This window comes from Ceratotherium simum, chromosome 1, assembly GCF_057802395.1.
Source record: "Ceratotherium simum simum isolate JZ-2026a chromosome 1, ASM5780239v1, whole genome shotgun sequence".
Lineage (NCBI taxonomy): Eukaryota > Metazoa > Chordata > Mammalia > Perissodactyla > Rhinocerotidae > Ceratotherium > Ceratotherium simum.
In genome coordinates this window covers 95609749-95629843 of record NC_141900.1, presented here as the reverse complement: position 1 = coordinate 95629843, position 20095 = coordinate 95609749, and the positions used below count along the sequence as shown (strand labels likewise).

The 20095-nt window shown below is 35.7% G+C and overlaps 1 protein-coding gene across 6 annotated transcripts in view; it reads left to right on the top strand.

The window, feature by feature from the left end:
* BRAF (B-Raf proto-oncogene, serine/threonine kinase) overlaps positions 1–20095 on the top strand; it is a 142311-nt gene that overhangs the window by 57168 nt on the left and 65048 nt on the right. For 5 of the 6 annotated variants that reach the window (XR_015552411.1, XM_087431762.1, XM_087431760.1 and 2 more), the window contains exons 2-3: positions 353–454; positions 11536–11799. Coding sequence is in view for 5 of the 6 variants with exons in the window: in XM_087431762.1 (XP_087287888.1) it covers positions 353–454; positions 11536–11799 (366 nt within the window). In the remaining variant the exon portion in view is untranslated. The remainder of the gene's footprint in view (positions 1–352; positions 455–11535; positions 11800–20095) is intronic. The other variant, XM_087431761.1, reaches the window with a different exon arrangement.

The window sequence follows — 20095 nt, the reverse complement described above, 5'->3', positions numbered from 1 at the left end:
AAAAAGATGTGGAAGGATGCATACCAAACTGTAAACAACACTTACCTTTTTGGCAGGGGGCCCAGGAATGTGGGGAAGGTGAAAAGAGATTTTTATCATTTATTCTGAATACTCATATATTATTTGACTCTTTTATAGTTGAGAATATATTGTGTTACTAGTATAGAAAAAAATTTTAAGATGTTTAATAATAAAAGGGAGAAACCACTATACTAAACCATTTCTAAGGTCTCTAAGCTCTAAATTTCAAGGAACACTGGCAGTTACTGCACTACTTTAATAGAAATATTAGAATATTTATAATTCATATCTTAAATGATTTTTATGTGAATTCTTTTAAAATATTTTTTAGGTATGGAATATCAAACAAATGATTAAATTGACACAGGAACATATAGAGGCCCTATTGGACAAATTTGGTGGGGAGCATAATCCACCATCAATATATCTGGAGGTAAGCTTTTGAGTATCATATCTGTAATTTTGAGAAGAAAAAAATGAATATATAAAAAAGCATTTGTACTGATAATATTGGTTATCTTAGGAGGTGGGATTAGAAACAGACATGGGAAGAGAGAATTAGTTTTGTCTTTATTATACTTCTTAATCTTATTTCACTTGTTAAAATAAATATGTAGTATTTTATAATTTGGAAAATGTCAAAACTAAGGGAGAAGTTGTATATAAACTTTAAAGTATTACTCTGGTAAAAAACTTATTAAAAGAGAGAGAGAAGGCTTTCTATTGTGATGGTCAGCAAACTAGTTACCATATTAGAAAACGGGAAGAATTTTGTAAATTATCTTTTTTCCTGAACAAATTACAAATTGTCCCCCCCAAATTGGTTTTTGCTTCCTTTTTTCTTTTTTTTTTTTTTTTTTTACACGTGCATCAGTGATTCCTTTGAGGAAATCACAAGTCTCAGGTTTTTACTTCCTTATAGATAAAATTTACAATATTTAGATAGCTCGAAATTGCTTACCTTTACTGTTTAATAGTGCCTTGAGGCTTTCGTATCAAGCCTTGAGCATCATTGTAAATTTGAGTTAGTCATTATTTTTAATCCTATGAGGTAGTAGTTACTGTTATAATCACAAATAAGCTTTCTTGGCATTAGTTTCCTTATGTAAGTCACTCAGATTCCACATCGAACAAACTGTTATGGAATCTAGGCAGTCAGGCTCCACGGCCCACACTGCTTACCACTACACTACGTGCTGCCTGTCTCTATAAAAGCTGGCTCCAACTGTAATCACTAGTCATACAGGGAGATAACCCTAAATTACAAATGATCAGGTTACCATTTACCTTCAAGTGCCAGAGATTTTTATGCATCGATTGACAGACTTGTAAACTAAATTTCTAATTTAGTAATCTAGTTACTTTAAAGGGCAAGTTAAACCTTCAGTATTTCATGAGACAGTAAGTTTGCGTTTCTAAAATAAACTTCGAAGTTTGGAAATAACTGCTAATAAGCTATTCTTTTCTTCATATGGCTTATCCCAGAGCATACTGCCAGTTAGTAACATAGCAGTGTGCCCTGAATATTAGTCAGTGTACTTTCTAATATCCCGTGCTATCTGTTTTACTTGTGTGTTTGAGGAGGACAAGCAGAGGTGTCATAAGGAAACAAATAGTCTTGGTGAAAATAGTAATTCTTTGTTCGTCAGAATTAGACAACTTAACCAGCAGTTTTTCTGACAACCATTTCTGTGTCTTGGGAGACTTTTCCCCACCCTCAAATGTAATAATTTGCATCAATAACCGTGTCTCATTTTAGCAGGGATTGACTCCCCCCTCCACACACACATTCTTCAGGCTTTTTACTGTGTGAGTTATGCTAACTAGGACGGTCTACAGCAGACCATACCTCATAGGTTATGTCATTAACATGTAGATTCTTTTTTTTTTTTTTTTTTATAATTTTATTTATTTTTTTTCCCCCAAAGCCCCAGTATATAGTTGTATGTCATAGCTGCACATCCTTCTAGTTGCTGTATGTGGGACACGGCCTCAGCATGGTGGGAGAAATGGTGCGTTGGTGCACACCCGGGGTCCGAACCCGGGCCGCCAGTAGTGGATCGCATGCACTCAACTGCTAAGCAATTAAAAAAAAAAACAAAAATCTCTGCCTTCAAGCAGCTTATATTTTAATCAGGGGAGGTTATTACAGACAGTAAATATATAAATGAGTTAAAACATTGAACTTTTCCCCATTTGATATACTATGAAGAGGAGCCTGGCTGGAAATGACAGTATTCTTCCCTGGGGCAAGTTGACCAGGCCCAGGGAAAAGACCTGTGGGTACTGATATTTGAAGGCCCTTCAGTGAAAAACCAGGTCTGCTGGTTACCTGCTGAGACCCACCATTCTCCGTTCTGTCTCTATGAATTTGATTATTCTAGGAATCTCATACAAGTGGAATTATACAATATTTGTCCTTTTGTGACTGGTTTATTTCACTTAGCATAATGTCTTCAGGGTTCATCCATGTTGTAGCATGTGTCAAAATTTCCTTCCTATTTAAAGCTGAATAACATCCCATTTTATGTGTATACCATGTTTTGTTTCTCCATTCATCTATCGATGGATACTCATCAGTGGGTGGTTGTTTCCACCTTTTGGTTATTGTGAATAATGCTGCTATGAACATGGGTGTACAAATGTTTGAGTCCCTCATTTTACTTCTTTTGGGTATATACCCAGAAGTAGAATTACTGAATCATGTGGTAATTCTATATTTAATTTTTTAGGAATTGCCATATTCTTTTCGATACCAGCTGCATTTTACATTCCCACTAGCAATACATAAGAGCTCCAATTACTCCACCTCCTTGCCAATGCTTGTTATTTTCTGTTTTGTTTTGTTTTTATAATAGCCATCCTAATGAATGTGAAGTGGTATCTCATTGTGGTTTGATTTGCATTTTTCTGGTGACTTAATGATGTTCAGCATCTTTTATTTATTTATTTTTGTGAGGAAGATCAGCCCTGAGCTAACATCCGTGCTAATCCTCCTCTTTTTGCTGAGGAAGACTGGCTCTGAGCTAACATCTATTGCCAATCCTCCTCCTTTTTTTTTCCCCAAAGCCACAGTAGATAGTTGTATGTCATAGTTGCACATTCTTCTAATGTTCAGCATCTTTTTATGTGCTTATTGGCCATTGTATTTCTTCTCTGGAGAAATGCCTATTCAAGTCCTTTGCCCATATTTTAATTGAGTTGTTTGTTTTTTTGTTGTTGAGTTGTAGGAGTTCTTTATATATTCTGAATATCAATCCTAATCAGATATATGATTTGCAAATATTTTCTCCCATTCGGTGGGTTCCCTTTTCACTCTGTTCATAGTGTCTTTTGATGCACAAAAGTTTTTTATTTTGATAAAGATTAAGTTATCTATTTTTCCTCTTGTTGCGTGTGCCTTTGGTGTCATATCCAAGAAATCATTCCCAAATCCAATGTCATGAAGCTTTTCTCCTGTGTTTTCTTCTAAGAGTCCTACAGTTTTAGCTCTTATGTTTAGGGCTTTGATCCATTTTGAGTTAATTTTTGTATATAGCATAAGGTAAGGGTCCAACTTCATTGTTTTGCATGTGTATATCCAGTTCTCCAAGCACCATTTGGAAATATCCTTTTGAAGGGATATTTTGACATGTGCCCTTGTCAAAAATCATTTGACCATATATGCAGGAATTTATTTCTGGGCTCTTTATTCTATTCCATTGGTCTATCTGTCTTAACTTTATTCTAGTACCACACTGTTTGGATTCCTCTAGCTTTGTCCATTCCTGAAATCAGGAAATGTGAGACTTTCAACTTTGTTCTGCTTTTTCAAGATTATTTTGGCTACTTGGGATCCCTTGAGATTCCATATGAATTTCAGGATGAATTTTTCTATGTCTGCAAACACATTGGGATTTTGATATGGATTGCATTGAATCTTTGAGTAGCATTGACATCTTAAGAGTCCTTAACTCTTAAATATGAATGGACAACTAAGAATATCCAGGTATTTGAAGAAGGCTTTTAACAGGAAAGATAATGGCAGAAATAGTCAGAAGGAACTCAGAAACAGTGCAGAAAACAGAAGAAAACTTGAAAATAACTATGATTAACATCAGAGATAAGGTATACTAATGTGTTCCTGTTCCGTGGCTGTACTAAAGAAGCGAAAGTATTAGAAAGCAAGAAAGAGCTCTTGGAAATTAAAATGGTAAATTAGAATAGTATAGCAGAAAACTTAAATGTATATGTGTGTGTCTGTGCATATAAATAAACAAATAAATGTTGTAAGATATAAAGTTAAGGAAATGTTCCAGAAAGAATAAAAACAGAGATGGAAAATATTAGCGGAAAGATGGGAAAAATTAGAGAATAAATCTAGGAGATCTATAATAATTACAAATGCTTCTAGCTGCAAGAAACAGAAACATCCAATAACAAGTTGTCCAAACAAATAGAAGTTTTATTTTTCTCTCCCATAACAGGAAGCATGCAGGTAAATTATTCTAAGATTGGTTCTACAGCTCAACGTTGTCAGACGCTGGGGTGGATCTCTGCGGTCTTTTTGGCTTTTCTGTCATGACTGCAGTAGATCTGAGAATCATGCCCTCAAACAATGCCTGAAAGCGGGAAGGCAGGGATCACAGAGGTTCTCTTGTGTACTGAGCTCTTTCAAGGAGGAAAATCTTTCCCAGAAATTTCCTACAAGTCTTTCCTTTACATCTTAACGACCAGATTGGAGTCACATACACCCCTAGACCAGTGACTATGCTTACATTTCCTGAAATAAGAGGCTAGAAAGTAAAAATTTTTCAGTATTCACAGTGTAGCTTCAGATTAGTGTGTGCACTAGCAAATAGAAGTTGTATTGTAGTTATTCCATAGCATTTCAACAGAAACCCCTTTGATGTTTCCATAGGAAGACAAATCTTTACCTATCTCTGCATCTCTTCCTTATAGCAAAACAGAGAAACATCAGTTATATCACCATCAGAAATTCTCTTGATTTTCTTTTTTCCATGTACTAATTTATTTAAAAACTAGCTTTTAAGTTGTTCTAGATTTTCTCCTACTGACAGATGAATAATAATTAATATTCTCTTGATTCCCTTAATGATAACTACAGTGAAATGAGCTATAGTACTCTAATTTCAAATTTATCTTTTCAGTCTTTGGTTACCTTTTTTCTACCATCATCCAAAGGAAGAAAAGATAAGTTTGCCCTGAAAAGTCATTTCCCAGAATTTCTTCTTTTTCTCCCAATTTTTCTGTATTCATTCATCCAGCAGATTACTTGAGTGCCTTCTGTCATATAATGCTAGATGTTTTTATAGTAGTAGAAGATTCTTGATATATTGGAGCCCAGAGGTAAAGGGATAGTGTTTCTGGAATCACCCTACGTATCTAGTGGTACACACTGAGTCTTAGCTACCACCGAATTTATATGTATGCTTAAGTTGCCTGCAGACAAATAGACGATGACAATAATAGCTCCTAACATTTATTGAGTACTTGCTGTGTACCAGGCACTGTTCCAGGGATACAGTAGATTGATTTAATCCTCAACCCACTGTATGAGTTACACTTACTATTCTTATTTCCATTTTATAGATGGAGAAGTTCAGGCACAGAGGGGTTTAATAATAACATGGCCAAGGTTACACAGCTAGTAAATGGTGTAGCCAAAGTTTGAAGCCAGACATTCTGAGTTCAGAGCCTGTGCTCTTAATTGCTATATCATTATTGTGATGCTGATAGCCTTTCTGATCTTTAATCTGTGTAGAACCCATAAAATGTACAGGGACATTTTATCAAAACAAATACTGCCATGAAAAGAATACTGGAAGCTAGGTGCTTCCTATGGAAAGCAGAGCAGTCCATTAAATATCAGTTGTGGACAGTTTTCAAGATTTCATTGTATCTTGTGAGATTAAGTTCAATAAGAATAAATTTAATGAACTAATGATAAAAAATAAAATTTTTATTTCACTCTTTTTCCCATTATGTTTTAATTAAGTAGATCCTTAGATAATTTTCCTCCCATTTTTAATTAAGAAATAATTCACATACTATAAGATTCAGGTTTTTAAAGTGTACAATTCAGTATATAGTATGTATATGCACAAAGTTTTGTAGTCATCACCACTGTCAATTGCAAAATGTGTTCATCAACCCACCACAAAAAATTTTACCCATTAACAATCATTCCCTCCAGCCCCTGGCAACCAATAATCTACTTTCTATCTCTGTGAGTTTGCCTTTTTGGACAGTTCATGTAAATGGAATCATGTAGGATGTGGCCTTTTGTGACAGGCTGCTTTCACTTAGCACAATGTTTTCAAAATCATCCATGTTGTAGTATGTATCAGTACTTCGTTTCTTTTTATGGGTTAATAATATTACATATATTACATACATCATATGGATGTATAATATTTTGTTTGTCCATTTATCAGTTGATGGAATTTGGGTTGTTTCCACTTTCTGGGTATCATGAATAAAGCTACTGTGAATATTCATGTACAAGTTTTGTGTAGACATGTTTTCAGTTCTCTTGGTTATATGCCTAGGGATGGAATTGCTGTTTCCTATGGTAACTCTGTGTTTTAACTTTTTGAGGAACTACCACACTTTTTTCCAAAGTGGCTGCACCATTTTACATTCCTACCAGCAGTGTATGAGGGTTCCAGTATCTCCACATCATCACCAACACTTATCTTTTGTTTTTTTTTTAATCCATCCTAGTAGGTGCAAATTGATGTCTCATTGTAGTTTTGGTTTGCAGTTCCCTAATGACTAATGAGTTAAGCATATTTTTCATGTGCTTATTAGCCATTTGTATATATTCTTGGGGAAAATGTCTATTCAGATCCTTAGCCCATTTTTTTAAACTGGGTTCTTTGTCTTTTTGTTATTGAGTTGTAATAGTTCTTTATATATTCTGCATAGCAAATCCTTATGAGATATGATTTGCAAATATTTTTTTATTCTGTATGATGTCTTTTTTTCACTCTTTTGAGAGTGTCTTTTGAAGCACAAAAGCTTTACTCTTGAAGTCCAATTTATCTATTTTTTCTTTGGTTGCTATACTTTTGGTGTCATATCTAAGAAACCATTACCTAATCCAGGGTCATGATGATTTACTCCTATGTTTTCTTCTAAGAGTTTTGTAATTTTAGCTCTTACTTTTAGGTGTATGATTCATTTTGAGTTAAGTTTTGAATGTGATGTTAGGTAGTAGTCCAACTTTATTCTGTGTGTAGATACTCATTTGTACCAGCACCATTTGTTGAAAAGACCATTCTTTACCTGTTGAATTATCTTGGCACCATTGTCGAAAATCAGTTGGCCATAAATGTAAGGCTTTGTTTCTGGACTCTCAATTCTATTGTGTTGTTCTCTATGTGTATCCTTATTCCAGTACCATGTGTCTCAGTTACTCTAGCTTTGTAGTAACTTTTGAAATCAGGAAATGTGAATCCTCCAACTTTGTTTATCTTTTCCAGGATTGTTTTAGTTATTCCAAGTCCTTTCCACTTCCATATGAATTTTTGTGTGTGTGTGGGGAAGATTGGCCCTGAGCTAGCATCTGTTGCCAATCTTCCTCTTTTCGCTTGAGGAAGATTCTCCCTGAGCTAACATCTGTGCCTGTCTTCCTCTGTTTTTTTGTATGTGGGATGCTGCCACAGCGTGGCTTGACGAGCAGTGTGTAGGTCCATGCCTAGGATGCGAACCCACGAACCCCGGGCCACCAAAGCAGAGCACACGAACTTTAACCACTACGCCACCAGGCCAGCCCCTCATATGAATTTTAAGATCAACTTGTCTATTTCTGCAAAAAAGCCAACCGGGATTTTGATAATGATTGCGTTGAATCTGTAGATCAATTTGGGGAGTGTTGTCATCTTAATAATATTAAGTGTTCTTAGATTCTTTTTTTTATTACAAAAATAAATGACATGTTCTGTGCCCTCAACTAGCTTACAGTTTGGTAGAGTCATGTCAAGAACTCAGCTAAATAATATAGTAATAACAGTAATAACCACAAGATTTACTGGTACTACTTATTACTATAATAAAAATATTTATTGGTAGTCTCTATAATACAATTTCTTTTACTTGTATTATCTCATTCGATCCTTACAAAATTATTTCACAAATGAGGAAAAAATAGCCATATAAAGAAGAATGTAGTAGTACTCTAAAGGAGGTGAAGAGAAAGAATATCTCTTTGGGATTTTATCAAGCAAAACTTTGAATTAGACTTTGAAAACTAGGTAGGATTTTGATGAGAAGGTATGGGATTTTGGAAAGGTGCCTCCTGAGGAAGTATTTGGTATCTGCAGTATGTTGAAGAACCTAAGGAATTTTGTTGATGGTGGTGGTTGAAGTGTGCGTTTATGTGGGAGGACTTGCTCACATTTGTAGGGTGTAAGAAAATAGAGGAGAAGGGAAGGTTGGAAGAAAAAAGAAAATGGAGATAACAGTGTGCTAAGGCCACCATAGAAGAGGCCCTAAACACGCAGTGCTGGCACTAAATTGAGAGCAGAAGTGGGATGGGGAAAGATGTGGAGAATTGCTTAGACAAACAAAGAAGAGGAAGCTTTTGTGTAATGGCTATGATCTTCAGAGTAGATTTGAAGGTAATGCCATTTTCTGAGTGAATTAAAGTTTGGGGGATAAAGTTAGGAGCCAGAGAAGCATAGAAAAGGTTGGAATAAGTATTGTGAGGAATGTAATATGACATTAAAAATAAGTAAAATTTTCCAGTGTGAAAGATTAAGTTCTGTGAATTGGTAATGGAACTAATTGGCCTAGTTTTATTATTTTCTCCAGCGATGTGTGGTAACCTGAGAGAAAGAATATAATAATTGAGTGGTAGGATTTACCCAAATTGGTATTTGACAAGCAAGTTGGTAAAAGAATAAGCATCAGCCAGAGAAACTAAGATGTTACCAGTGGCACTGTTGAAATGAGCCACAAAGTATGGGAAGTAAGACAACAAAGGCCCAAATCTGAGAAACTTTAAGGGATTAGTGTTGACCATGAACGGATTAATGTTAGGTAGTAATTTAAGAAGGTGGGATAAATGTGTGTGCACTGGGGACATGGGAGGTTCCAAATTGAGATCCTGTCCTCATTTGGAACTCTTTTGTGAAGAACTGTAGTGTATCTCTGGATCTGAAAGGTAAAGTGGAAATAAATGCCTTTAGCGATAAGAGGTTTAAAGAACTTTAAGGCAGAAGTGTTAAGAATAATCAGCATTCACACTGAATGCAGCCAGGATAATGGGATGAAATGAACTAAGCCAGTTACGAAACAAGGTAGGCAAGTGCCTTGGTAGATTGCAGCTGTGACGATGGAGAGCGGAATAAGTACGTAAATGTTTTGTACTTAAGGAAGAGCTATTGATAAATGCAATTAAATAATAGTCAGTCATCTGCAATGGAGGGAATAGTGTAGTTTCAAAAATTAAGGCTAACGTTTTGATAAAGAAATAACATTCGGAAAATGTATTTATTACTTTTCCTAAGGCTAACTTTGTGTAGTAAATACACTGCCTAGATGACAGTATAAGAATATTTGATCTATGCAAAGGGCAACTTTTTTCTCCCAGACTGCGTGTATATAATCTTCAAAGTGTAAGAATTGTGTCAGTCTTTATTTTTGTAGTGTGAGCCCCAAACAGTGCCTGGCACATGTATGCTCAATATATATTTATTGAATGATTGAAGGTTCAGTAAGTGGATCATATTGAAAGAGGTGACCTTAAGTAATTAGCCCTTGGCACTGAAAGCTAAATAGAAATACAGCTCAGAAAATTTTGAATTGATTTGGTTATAATGCCCTGAAATACTATGAAACATTTCAGGATCAGGGTAGGGCAACTAATAGGTTGTAAAGAAGAAAACGGCATTTTGATGTAGTTTAGGCCCTTTACCTGAGTAGCTCATTTTAGTATTTTCTCTTTTTTTTCAAAATTATATGGTAAGATCTAGCATACAGGGACAGTGGCCAGTATTGAAGTGAAATTTCTCCTTCATTCTCTTCTACCTTTGATAATTCTCCCAGGCTTCATAGCATGGTATATATATCCTCTCTACAATCTGGTCCCTTACTCACTTTTCCAGTCTTATTGTTTCCCTGTGTTCCTGTTCTTCAGTTAAATTCCACAAATATATATTTATCCCTTACTATGTCCCAGGTATTGTGTGACATTCAGCTATACTAGTCTCTAGGTTTTCCTCTGTGTCTTAAAATTTCCTATCTCCTTACTTTGTTACAGAATTTCTCCTGTGCACAGTACTCTTTTCTCCCCACTTACTCCATCCATCTAAATGCTAATCTTTTAAGGCCCCCTGCTTCCTCATCTGACCTTGTATCAAGAATTTCTCATATACAGCACTTACACAAATAAAAATAATCTTTCTGCTTCTCTCCAGCCCAATAATAAACTTACTGAGGGATGGGAAATGCCATTTTAAAATCTTTGATTCTTTTTTGTAACCTTTCATGAATGTTTGTAGTATTGCATCTATTTGGGGTTATGCAATAGTGGGAGAAATGGTGGACCATGGTGTGTGGGAGGGTGATTACCACTGCCTTAAAGAACCATGGCCTTATATATTCTAATTCATTCTGTCTCTTTACTTTCAATATCATTCTGTTTTCAAGAATCTTCTTACTTTTAGAATATGATATCTTATATGGTCATTTGACTTTATAGCCTTAGTCAAATGAAACTTCCAGGAAGATACCATGATGGATAATGGCCCCAGAATTTCTTGACTGCAGGGTGTAAGCCACCTTTTCAAATAAATTTCTCTTCTCTAAGCAGTGTTTAATGGGGAAGGAGGTTGTCAGACATTCATAGAAAAATAAAGTATTTTAACTGATAGCTGTTTCAGAAAGAAGGTGGCAGTATACGTCTTCTAGCCCTATTGAGGAGGTTTTGATGATAATGGTGAGATCTGGCACTGTGTACCTGAGTCTTGTTTTTTGACAAATTTATCACTTCATCTCCTTTTCAATTTCTCTTTCTTCTTTGAGAGAGAGTGAGAGAGAGAGTGTGTGTGTGTGTGTGTGTGTGTATGAAACTTTATATGCTCATAACTTTTCTGGAAAAAAATAAATTTTTAATGGAAGGGGTACTTATCCTTGAAGTAGTGTAGTATTTTATCTTATGATAAACTTATGATCTACTTATCTTAGATATGTAGTTTGGAAGGCAAATTGTGATTTACCTGAAAATTGAAAATACTATGTATATTAATATTCATGGATATTCTAGTCATCATATATATATATATGTCAGTTTCTCAATGTAATGTAGTGTCTTATAACAAAAGATTTATCAATTTAAAGGTAAAAGTATTTATTTACAGTACGTCCAGCATTTATTTGTAACTTGTAACTTAAAATCCTGTTAGCTAGATTATAAGGACATTATAATCAAAGACTTAAATGTCATATTTTCTTTTGTTATTGTAAGGGAAAAATCCAGATTCAATGTAAGTCTACTTTATTTTATAGGCTTATGAAGAATACACCAGCAAACTAGATGCCCTCCAACAAAGAGAACAACAGTTATTGGAATCCCTGGGGAATGGAACTGATTTTTCTGTTTCTAGCTCTGCATCAACAGACACCGTTACATCTTCTTCCTCTTCTAGCCTTTCAGTGCTACCTTCATCTCTTTCAGTTTTTCAAAATCCTACAGATGTGTCACGGAGCAACCCTAAGTCACCACAAAAACCTATTGTTAGAGTCTTCCTGCCCAACAAACAGAGGACAGTGGTGAGTCAATTTTTAATGTCGTCATTGCTTTTTCTTTGTATTTTTCAGAAAGACCAGTTGTTAAAAATGAAATATATTATCACTTCATACTCAGTGGTTGTGCAAGTGGAAGCATCCATTTCAGACAAGAATGGAAAAGCCATAAATATTTGGTGCCAAAGTCCATGTTCCTTAACTGTAACAAATTGTATTGTCGTTAGTGTCAGATTTGATGTTAAAACCTATCTACCAAACTTGAACCACGCTCAAGTCTAAGTACTAGTTCAGAATCAGTCAGAATTTCCAGACTTGAGCTTGTTGGTTTTCTAACATAGATCAGGTAAGATTCATTCTTCACTCTTGAGAAATCCCTATTCAGATTTATTATCAAATGTTGGATTTTCAGTGTGCTTGATATTTTTCCTCTTGTTTACATAACTTTTGATTGTTTATCATTAGTAACACCATTCGAACACGAGTCCTCTGTAAGTAACATTTAAAGCAAGGAAATCGGCAGAAATATTATGGATAGTTTATAAGCCTCAAGTAGAAATATTATGGATAGTTTATAAGCCTCAAGTGAGTACTATCAGTAGACTTAATAAATAATGTACCTATAATACATCACTACTTTTTATAATGTATATGGTTTCTTTTGATATTAATAAAAAAACCATTTCATTTCCAAATATAACTGAAGTCAAAGTAGTTTTTAATTTTTTTTCCTCAGACAGTGTTAGTAGTAATGGTGGTTCTTTATGAAAGAATTTTGCTCATCTGTGCTGTAGTGACCTCCAGTGGGGTCAGTTTATAACTCCCTGTAACAAAGGGATGTGAGTGTCAGTGTTTGGGGACACAAGACTAGCCCTTCGGCCAGTGTCACAAAGGTAGTTGGAACTCAGATCTTCACATAAAGCTGAGCCTTTGAAGAGCTTTACCTTTAGCGAAAGGGTGAACTACAGGAAAATCTATTCACCAACATACATAAATAACAATGAAACTTGTCTGTCTTTGCCCAGGCTCCAGATAAAGGTTAAAGTTTCCCCTGTGAACTCTTAACTATAGACCTATTCTCATCACAGTTTAGGGTTCATATTTGTACTACCTGCATTGTCCAGGAACCCTCAACCCAAGGAATTAATATAACTACTGGTCATGGAGTGGTAATAGCACCCAGGCACTGGGCAGAAGCAAATGCAAACCCTCCCTTGGCCCATCTAGGTCTCATGGAATTCACAGAGAGAATGCCCCATTGACAAGCTCAGAATCTCAAGTTATAAGATATACAAGGAAACAGTCTACCGTCAGTGAGTTAGAAGACTTAAAAAGAGCAGTATTAGACTCCTAAAAGGGAACGAAGTAGAACTTTCAGGTGGTCTTAAAATTTTAAATTTAGTAGATAACAGTTATCATCTATGAAGTATTCTTGCTAAAATGATTGCATTGAATGTCACGCTTCTGGACTTTCCATTTTACAAGAAACACAGAGGATAGAGGAAAAAGTTAAACACCATGAGGAAACAATTAGACAAATTCAGAATGTGGACATCCTATAAGACAAATTGCCTGGAGTCAAAATCATGGAGGATAAAAAGGTTGAGGATTATTCTACACTAAACAAGGCTAAAGAGATATAACAACTAAATGCAGTATGTGATCCTGGTTTGGGACTAGGATGGCAAGACCTATAAAAGACATTCTTGAGACTTGGGCAATTTTGAATGTTGATTAAATATTAGATGTTTTTATGGAATAATTATTAAGTATGATAATAGTAATTATGTAGAAGAATGTTTTTATTCTTAGGAAATGCATGCTTAAGTATTTAGGGGTGAATTGTCATGATGCCTGCAACTTTTGCCCCTCTTTTTTGAAGTATAACATGCACAATAGTAAAGTGTACAAATCTCAAGTGTATAGCTCAGTGACTTTCTATAAATGTAACTGCCATGCAGATCAAGATATAAAACATTTCTAGTACTTGAAAGGATTCTCCTGTGCCCTCCAATTCAGTACCCACCCTCAAAAGTAACCACTATCCTGACTTTTATCTCAATCAATCAAATTGGAACTTATTTTCAAATGGTATGATGGAAAACAAAATGTAGAGAGAAAAAACAAATATGAAAAAATAATAATTTTAGAACCTTAGTAGAGAGAATTTGGATGTTAATCGTACCATTCCTTCAAATTTTCTGTATGTTTGAAATTTTTCATAATAGATTTGGACGAATTCAAACAACATAGAATAAAGGTAAAATGGAAAGTTCAAAAGAAGCAATTGTCACTAGGGAAAAAAACTATTGAACATATTGATGCTGATTTGAGGAAGTAGCAAGGTAACACTCTAAATAAAATCTCAATGTCAGGCTAGTTACAGCATATTGCAGAGCTGTGTTAAGATGCTATATAAAATTAAAATGTTTTATTTACTTTGAAAAACCCAATGGATGATAGAAAAAGTAGATTAAACCCAACTGAATGAAAGGAGAATTAGTGAACTCTGGAAAGCAAGGAAAGAGAGGTATAGAAAATATAAGAGATTAAGAGGTATGAAGAATGGAATGAACAATTTTATTATATGCCTCAAAAAGGAGTTCCAGAAAGTAAGACTAGAAATAAAGGAGTAGAGCAAAATTCAAAGAAATGATGGCTAACACTTATAAAAGATATATGAATCTAAATATTTGGAAACACAAGCACCGAGTTAGATAAGTAAATTTGAATCCGTATTTACTAGACATAACAAATGAAAGAATATTATTTTAAAAGCACTTAGGAAAAAAATAATTTATAAAAGAATTAGAATTAGATTATCCAAAAAAGTTCTCCATAGCAGCTATAGAAGCCAGAAGACAACGGAATATATACGCAAAGTGCTGAGAGATGCCTGTACGCCACTCAGCTAAACTGAGTTTAGCTAGCTAGGTACACGATGAGTGAAGGCACAAAAAAGGCCTTTGCAGATGAGAAGTTTACTTTTTCCAGATTCGGCTTAAAGAAACTATCCAAAAGTTACTTTAAGAAAAAATTGAACACAGAGAAAGGAGTGAAAAGTAAGAATTAAATCTAAAACTATAAAATTTGTAGAAGAAAACGTAGGAGAAAATCTTTGTGACTTGGAATTTGGCAATGATTTCTTAAATATGACACTAAAGCACAATCCATAATGAACATATTGATAAATTGGACTTCATCAAAATGAAAAACTTCTGCTCTTCAAAAGACAGTATTAAGAGAATAAAAAGACAAACCACAGACTGAAAGATAATCTTTTCAAAACATATTCAGGTCAAGAACATGTATTCAGAATATATAAAGAGCTCTTAGAACTCCAAAACAAGAAAACAAACAACTCAGTTAAAAAATAGGCAAAAGATTTGAACAGATACTTCACCAAAGATACATGGATGGCAAATAAACACATGAGAAGATGCTCAACATCATAAGTCATTAGAGAAATGCAAATTAAAGACACAAGATACCACTACACATCTACTAGAATGGCTAAAATGAAAGAATGACTATACTAACTATTGACAAGGATGTGGATTAACTGGAATTTTCATACACTGCTGGTGGAATGTATAATGGTACAACCACTTTGGAAAACAATTTGGCAGTTTTGAATTTCCCTTCCAAAATCCCAGCAGTGTTTTTTGCAGAAATAGAAAAATCCATTCTGAAATTAATGTCGAATCTCAAGGAATCCTGAATAGCTAAACATTCTTGAAAAAGAACAAAGTGGGAGGTCTCACACTTCCTGATTTCAAAACTTATTACAAAGCTACAGTAATCAAATCATTGTGGTACTGGCATAGACATAAAGACCATTGAAATGGAGTGGAGAGTCCAGAAATAAATTCTCACATATATGGTCAAAGGATCTTTGATAAGGTGGCAACACCACTCAGTGGGGGAAAGGACAGTCTCTTCCACATATGATGCTGGGAAAACTGGATATGCGCATGCAAAAGAATGAAGTTGGACCCTTACCTTACGCCATATACGGAATTTTCTCAAATGGATACAAGACGTAAATATAAAGCTAAAACTGTAAAACTCTTAGAAGAAAACTTAGGGGAAAAACTTCATGATATTGCATCTGGTAATGGTTTCTTGGATATGACACCAAAGCACAGGCAACAAGAGGAGAAATAGATAAGTTAAACTTCATCAGAATAAAAAACTTGTGTGCATCAAAGGACACAATTAACAGTGAAAAGGCAACCTATGGAATGAGAGAAAATATTTGCAAATCATGTATCTGATAAGGGGTTAACATCCAGAATACATTTTTTTGTGTGTGTGTGAGGAGGACCAGCCCTGAGCTAACATCCAATGCCAATCCTCCTCTTTTTTTTTTGCTGAGAAAGACTGGCCCTGGGCTAACATCAGTGCCCATCTTCCTCTACTTTATATGGGATGCTGCCACAGCATGGCTTAACAAGCAGTGCGTTAGTGCGCGCCGGGGATCCGAACCAGTGAACCCTGGGCCGCCGCAGCGGAGCGTGCGCACTTAACCACTTGCGCCACCGGGCTGGCCCCCAGAATACATTTTAAGAAACTCCTACAACTCTACAACAAAAAACCCAAACAACTCCAGTAAAAAATGAGTAAAGGAGGGACCGGCCCAGTGGCATGCTGTTAAGTGCGTGCACTCCGCTTCAGCGGCCCAGGGTTCTCAGTTTCGGATCACGGGCATGGGCCTACGCACCACTTATCAAGCCATGCTGTGGCAGCGTCCCATATAAAGAAAAGGAAGATGGGCACGGATGTTAGGCTGGGACCAATCTTCCTCAGCAAAAAAGAGGAGGATTGGCAACAGATGTTAGCTCAGGGCTACTCTTCCTCAAAAAAAAACAAGGGTAAAGGACTTGACTAGGCATTTCTCCAAAGAAGATATACACATATACAAATGGTTAAAAAACACATGAAAAGATGCTTGACTTCACTAATGGTTAGGAACATGCAAATCAAAGCCACAGTGAGATACCATCTCATACCCATTAGAATGGCCACTGTCAAAAAAAAAGAAAAAAGAATGCGTTGGCAAAGATATGGAGAAATTGGAATCGTGGTTGCATTGCTGGTGAGAATGTAAAATGGTGCAACCATTGTGGAGAACAGTATGGTGGTTCCTCAAAAATTTTAAATTGAATTACCATATGATCCAGCAGTTCTGCTTCTGGATATATACACAAATAAATTGAAAGTAGGGTTTCGAAGAGATTATTTGTACACCCACATTCGTAGCAGCATTATTCACAATGACTAAAATGTGTAATCAACCCAAGTGTCCATCAGCTGATGAATGGATAAACAAAATGTGGTGTGTATATATATGTATACATATACACATGTGGTGTATATATATATATATACACACACACACACACACAATGGAACATTATTCAGGCTTGAAAATAAGGAAATTGACAAATTCTACAGCATTGCTAAACTTTGAGGATATAATGCTAAGTGAAATAAGCCAATCACTAAAAAACAAACTGTATAATCCCATTTATATGAGGTACCTAGACAAGTCAAATTCATAGAGACAAAAAACAAAATGGTGGTTGCCAGGGACTGAAGAAAAGGGAGATGGGGAGTTGTTGTTTAATGGGTATAGAGTTTCAGTTTTGCAAGATGAACAGAATTCTAGAGATTGGTTGCACAACAGTGTGAATGTACTTAACACAATTAACTATACACTTAAAAATGGTTAAGATGGTAAATTTTATGTTTTATATATATTTTACCACAATAAGGAAAAAAAACCAGTTTGGCAATTTTGTAAAAAGTTAAATACACACCTAGCATATGATTCAGCCATTCTACTCCTAGGTATTTACCCAAGAGAAAAGAAGGCATATGTCCATTCAAAAGTGTCCTTAGTTGCTTTATTTATAATAGCACCAAACTAGATATAACTCTAATGTCCATCAACAGGTGAATGGTTAAGCAAGTTGTGGTATATCCATAAAATAGAATCCTACTCCATAGGAAGAAATGCACTACTGATACACACAGCTATAGTTTACCAGTATACTATAGTATACCAAAAGTAGGCTTGCCTGGATCAAAGAGAGATTGACATTTGTAATTTTTTTTTTTTTGGTGAGGAAGATCATCCCTGAGCTAACATCTGTGCTAATCCTCCTCTTTTTGCTGAGGAAGACCGGCTCTGAGCTAACATCTATTGCCCATCCTCCTCCTTTTTTTCCCCAAAGCCCCAGTGGATAGTTGTATGTTATAGTTGCACATCCTTCTAGTTGCTGTGTGTGGGACGCGGCCTCAGCATGGCCAGAGAAGCGGTGCGTCGGTGCGCGCCCGGGATCCAAACCCGGGCCGCCAGCAGCGGAGCACGCACACTTAACCGCTAAGCCATGGGGCCGGCCCTACATTTGTAATTTTGATAGATACTTTCAAATTTTGCTTCATAGGGGTTGCTTAATTTTGCACTGCTACTACCAATGTATTGAGATGCCTGTTTACCGTAGACTCATCAACAGAATATGATGTCAAACTTCTGGATTTTTGCCGGTTTGATAAAAGAAAAATACCTTGGCAGGTTTAAGTTTGCTTTTCTCTCAGTGTGGTTGAATACCTTTTCATATGTTTGAAGGCCATTTCTGTTTCTATGAACTATCTTTTATGTCCTATACCCATTTTTCTGTTGGGTTGTTGGTCTTGATCTCAATTTTTCAGGAGCTCTCTATATATCAGGAAGTGATATCATATGCCTGTTATAAGAGATGCAGATATTTTTTCCCGGTTTACATTTGTCTTTTGACTTTGCTTATAAGTCGCAAATATATTTTTCGTAGTTCATATTTGTCTTTTGACTTTGCTTGTAGTGTGTTTGTTAGTTTTGCCATCTAAAAGGGTTTTAGTTTTATGTAGTTTAATATTTTTTATTTTATGGCTTCCAGATTTTGCATCATAGTTGTAAAGGCCTTCTTCACTTGAGGTTATAAAGGAGTATACCGTGTTTGTTTCCAGTTCTTTTATCGTTTGTCCCTTCCTTCCTTCCTTCAACGTTTAAATCTTTGATCCATTTGGAGTTTACCCTAGTATACAATATGAAGTATAAATGAACCTTTTTTTTGTAGATTGGTTCCACTTGTCCCAACATCAATTATTAAAATGTTCATCTTTACCTTATTTCAGATGCTACGTTTATGTTATTCTAATTTCTTTTATCTGTTTTGATCTTTCTGTTCTGTTCCATTGGTGTCTTGGTCTGTTGAACAGGCACTATCATGAAGGAGCAAATAATACAAAAAATCAACCTATAGGAGTGGAATGAAGAAGGACTGATCGATAGGCTTTTCCTTGGTGATAGAGCGGAAAACCAAATTTTTTCCTGCTGATGAAATATACATATACCTTGGAATCAGCCTGTGCAGAGAAACATAAGGGAGCGTAGCTATATATTTGAAGATGGCATTACAGGAGCGCATGAGGGAAATTACCAAAAGAACTAGGGTAGATAGCCCCAGTTCATTGATGACTTTATATGCCGTATTATGGAATTTGAATTTTGCCCTATAAATAGTGGGAAAATTTTAAGCAGACTAGTAAAATGTAAGATTATATTTTAGAATGGGGTTCTAAATCTGAGTTCAGCGAGCTCCTCAGTAGTCCATACATGGGTTTCAGGTTCCATGAACCCCCTGAAATTTTATGTTTCAGAGAAAGCATCTAAGGCTTTCATTAGATTCTCAGAAGTCTTTGACACACAGAAAAGTTAAGAATACCTTCTTTAGAAAGATATCTATGGTAACGTTGGGATAGGATAGTTTGGATGGGGTTTAAAACTAAAGATGGGTTTGCCAACCAAGAAGTTTGCATTAGATTAGGCGGAATATGAGGAGCAGAGGGGAAAAGTGAGCTTTCTCTTCATTCTTTCTGGAACGTGTAGCCAATTCTCACTATTTGCGGTAGTTATGTTCTATAAATTCACTGCAAACACTAAACCATTGCTCCTAGGGGAAATACAGGTTACTGTTATATAAAGGAGCCAAAGATGGCCTCTGTATATTGGCCTCTGCGTTGTTTATTTCTTCACAGCCGGCTGGGGCCTGTTAGCTTAAAGCCCACTGCAGAGGGCACTTGTGTACAAAATGAGAGCTACAACGAGAAGGCGGAGTGTCACTTTGTGCAACCTCAGCTGTGGGGGGAGCGCGTTGGGCAACTCCAATTTTTTGCTGCCCTGCGCATGTCTGCAAAAGTGCTGCAAGTATTGATTTGGGGGTCACAAATAAATTTTAGTGAGTAGACAAATTCGCAAATGGGGAGTACACGAATAAAG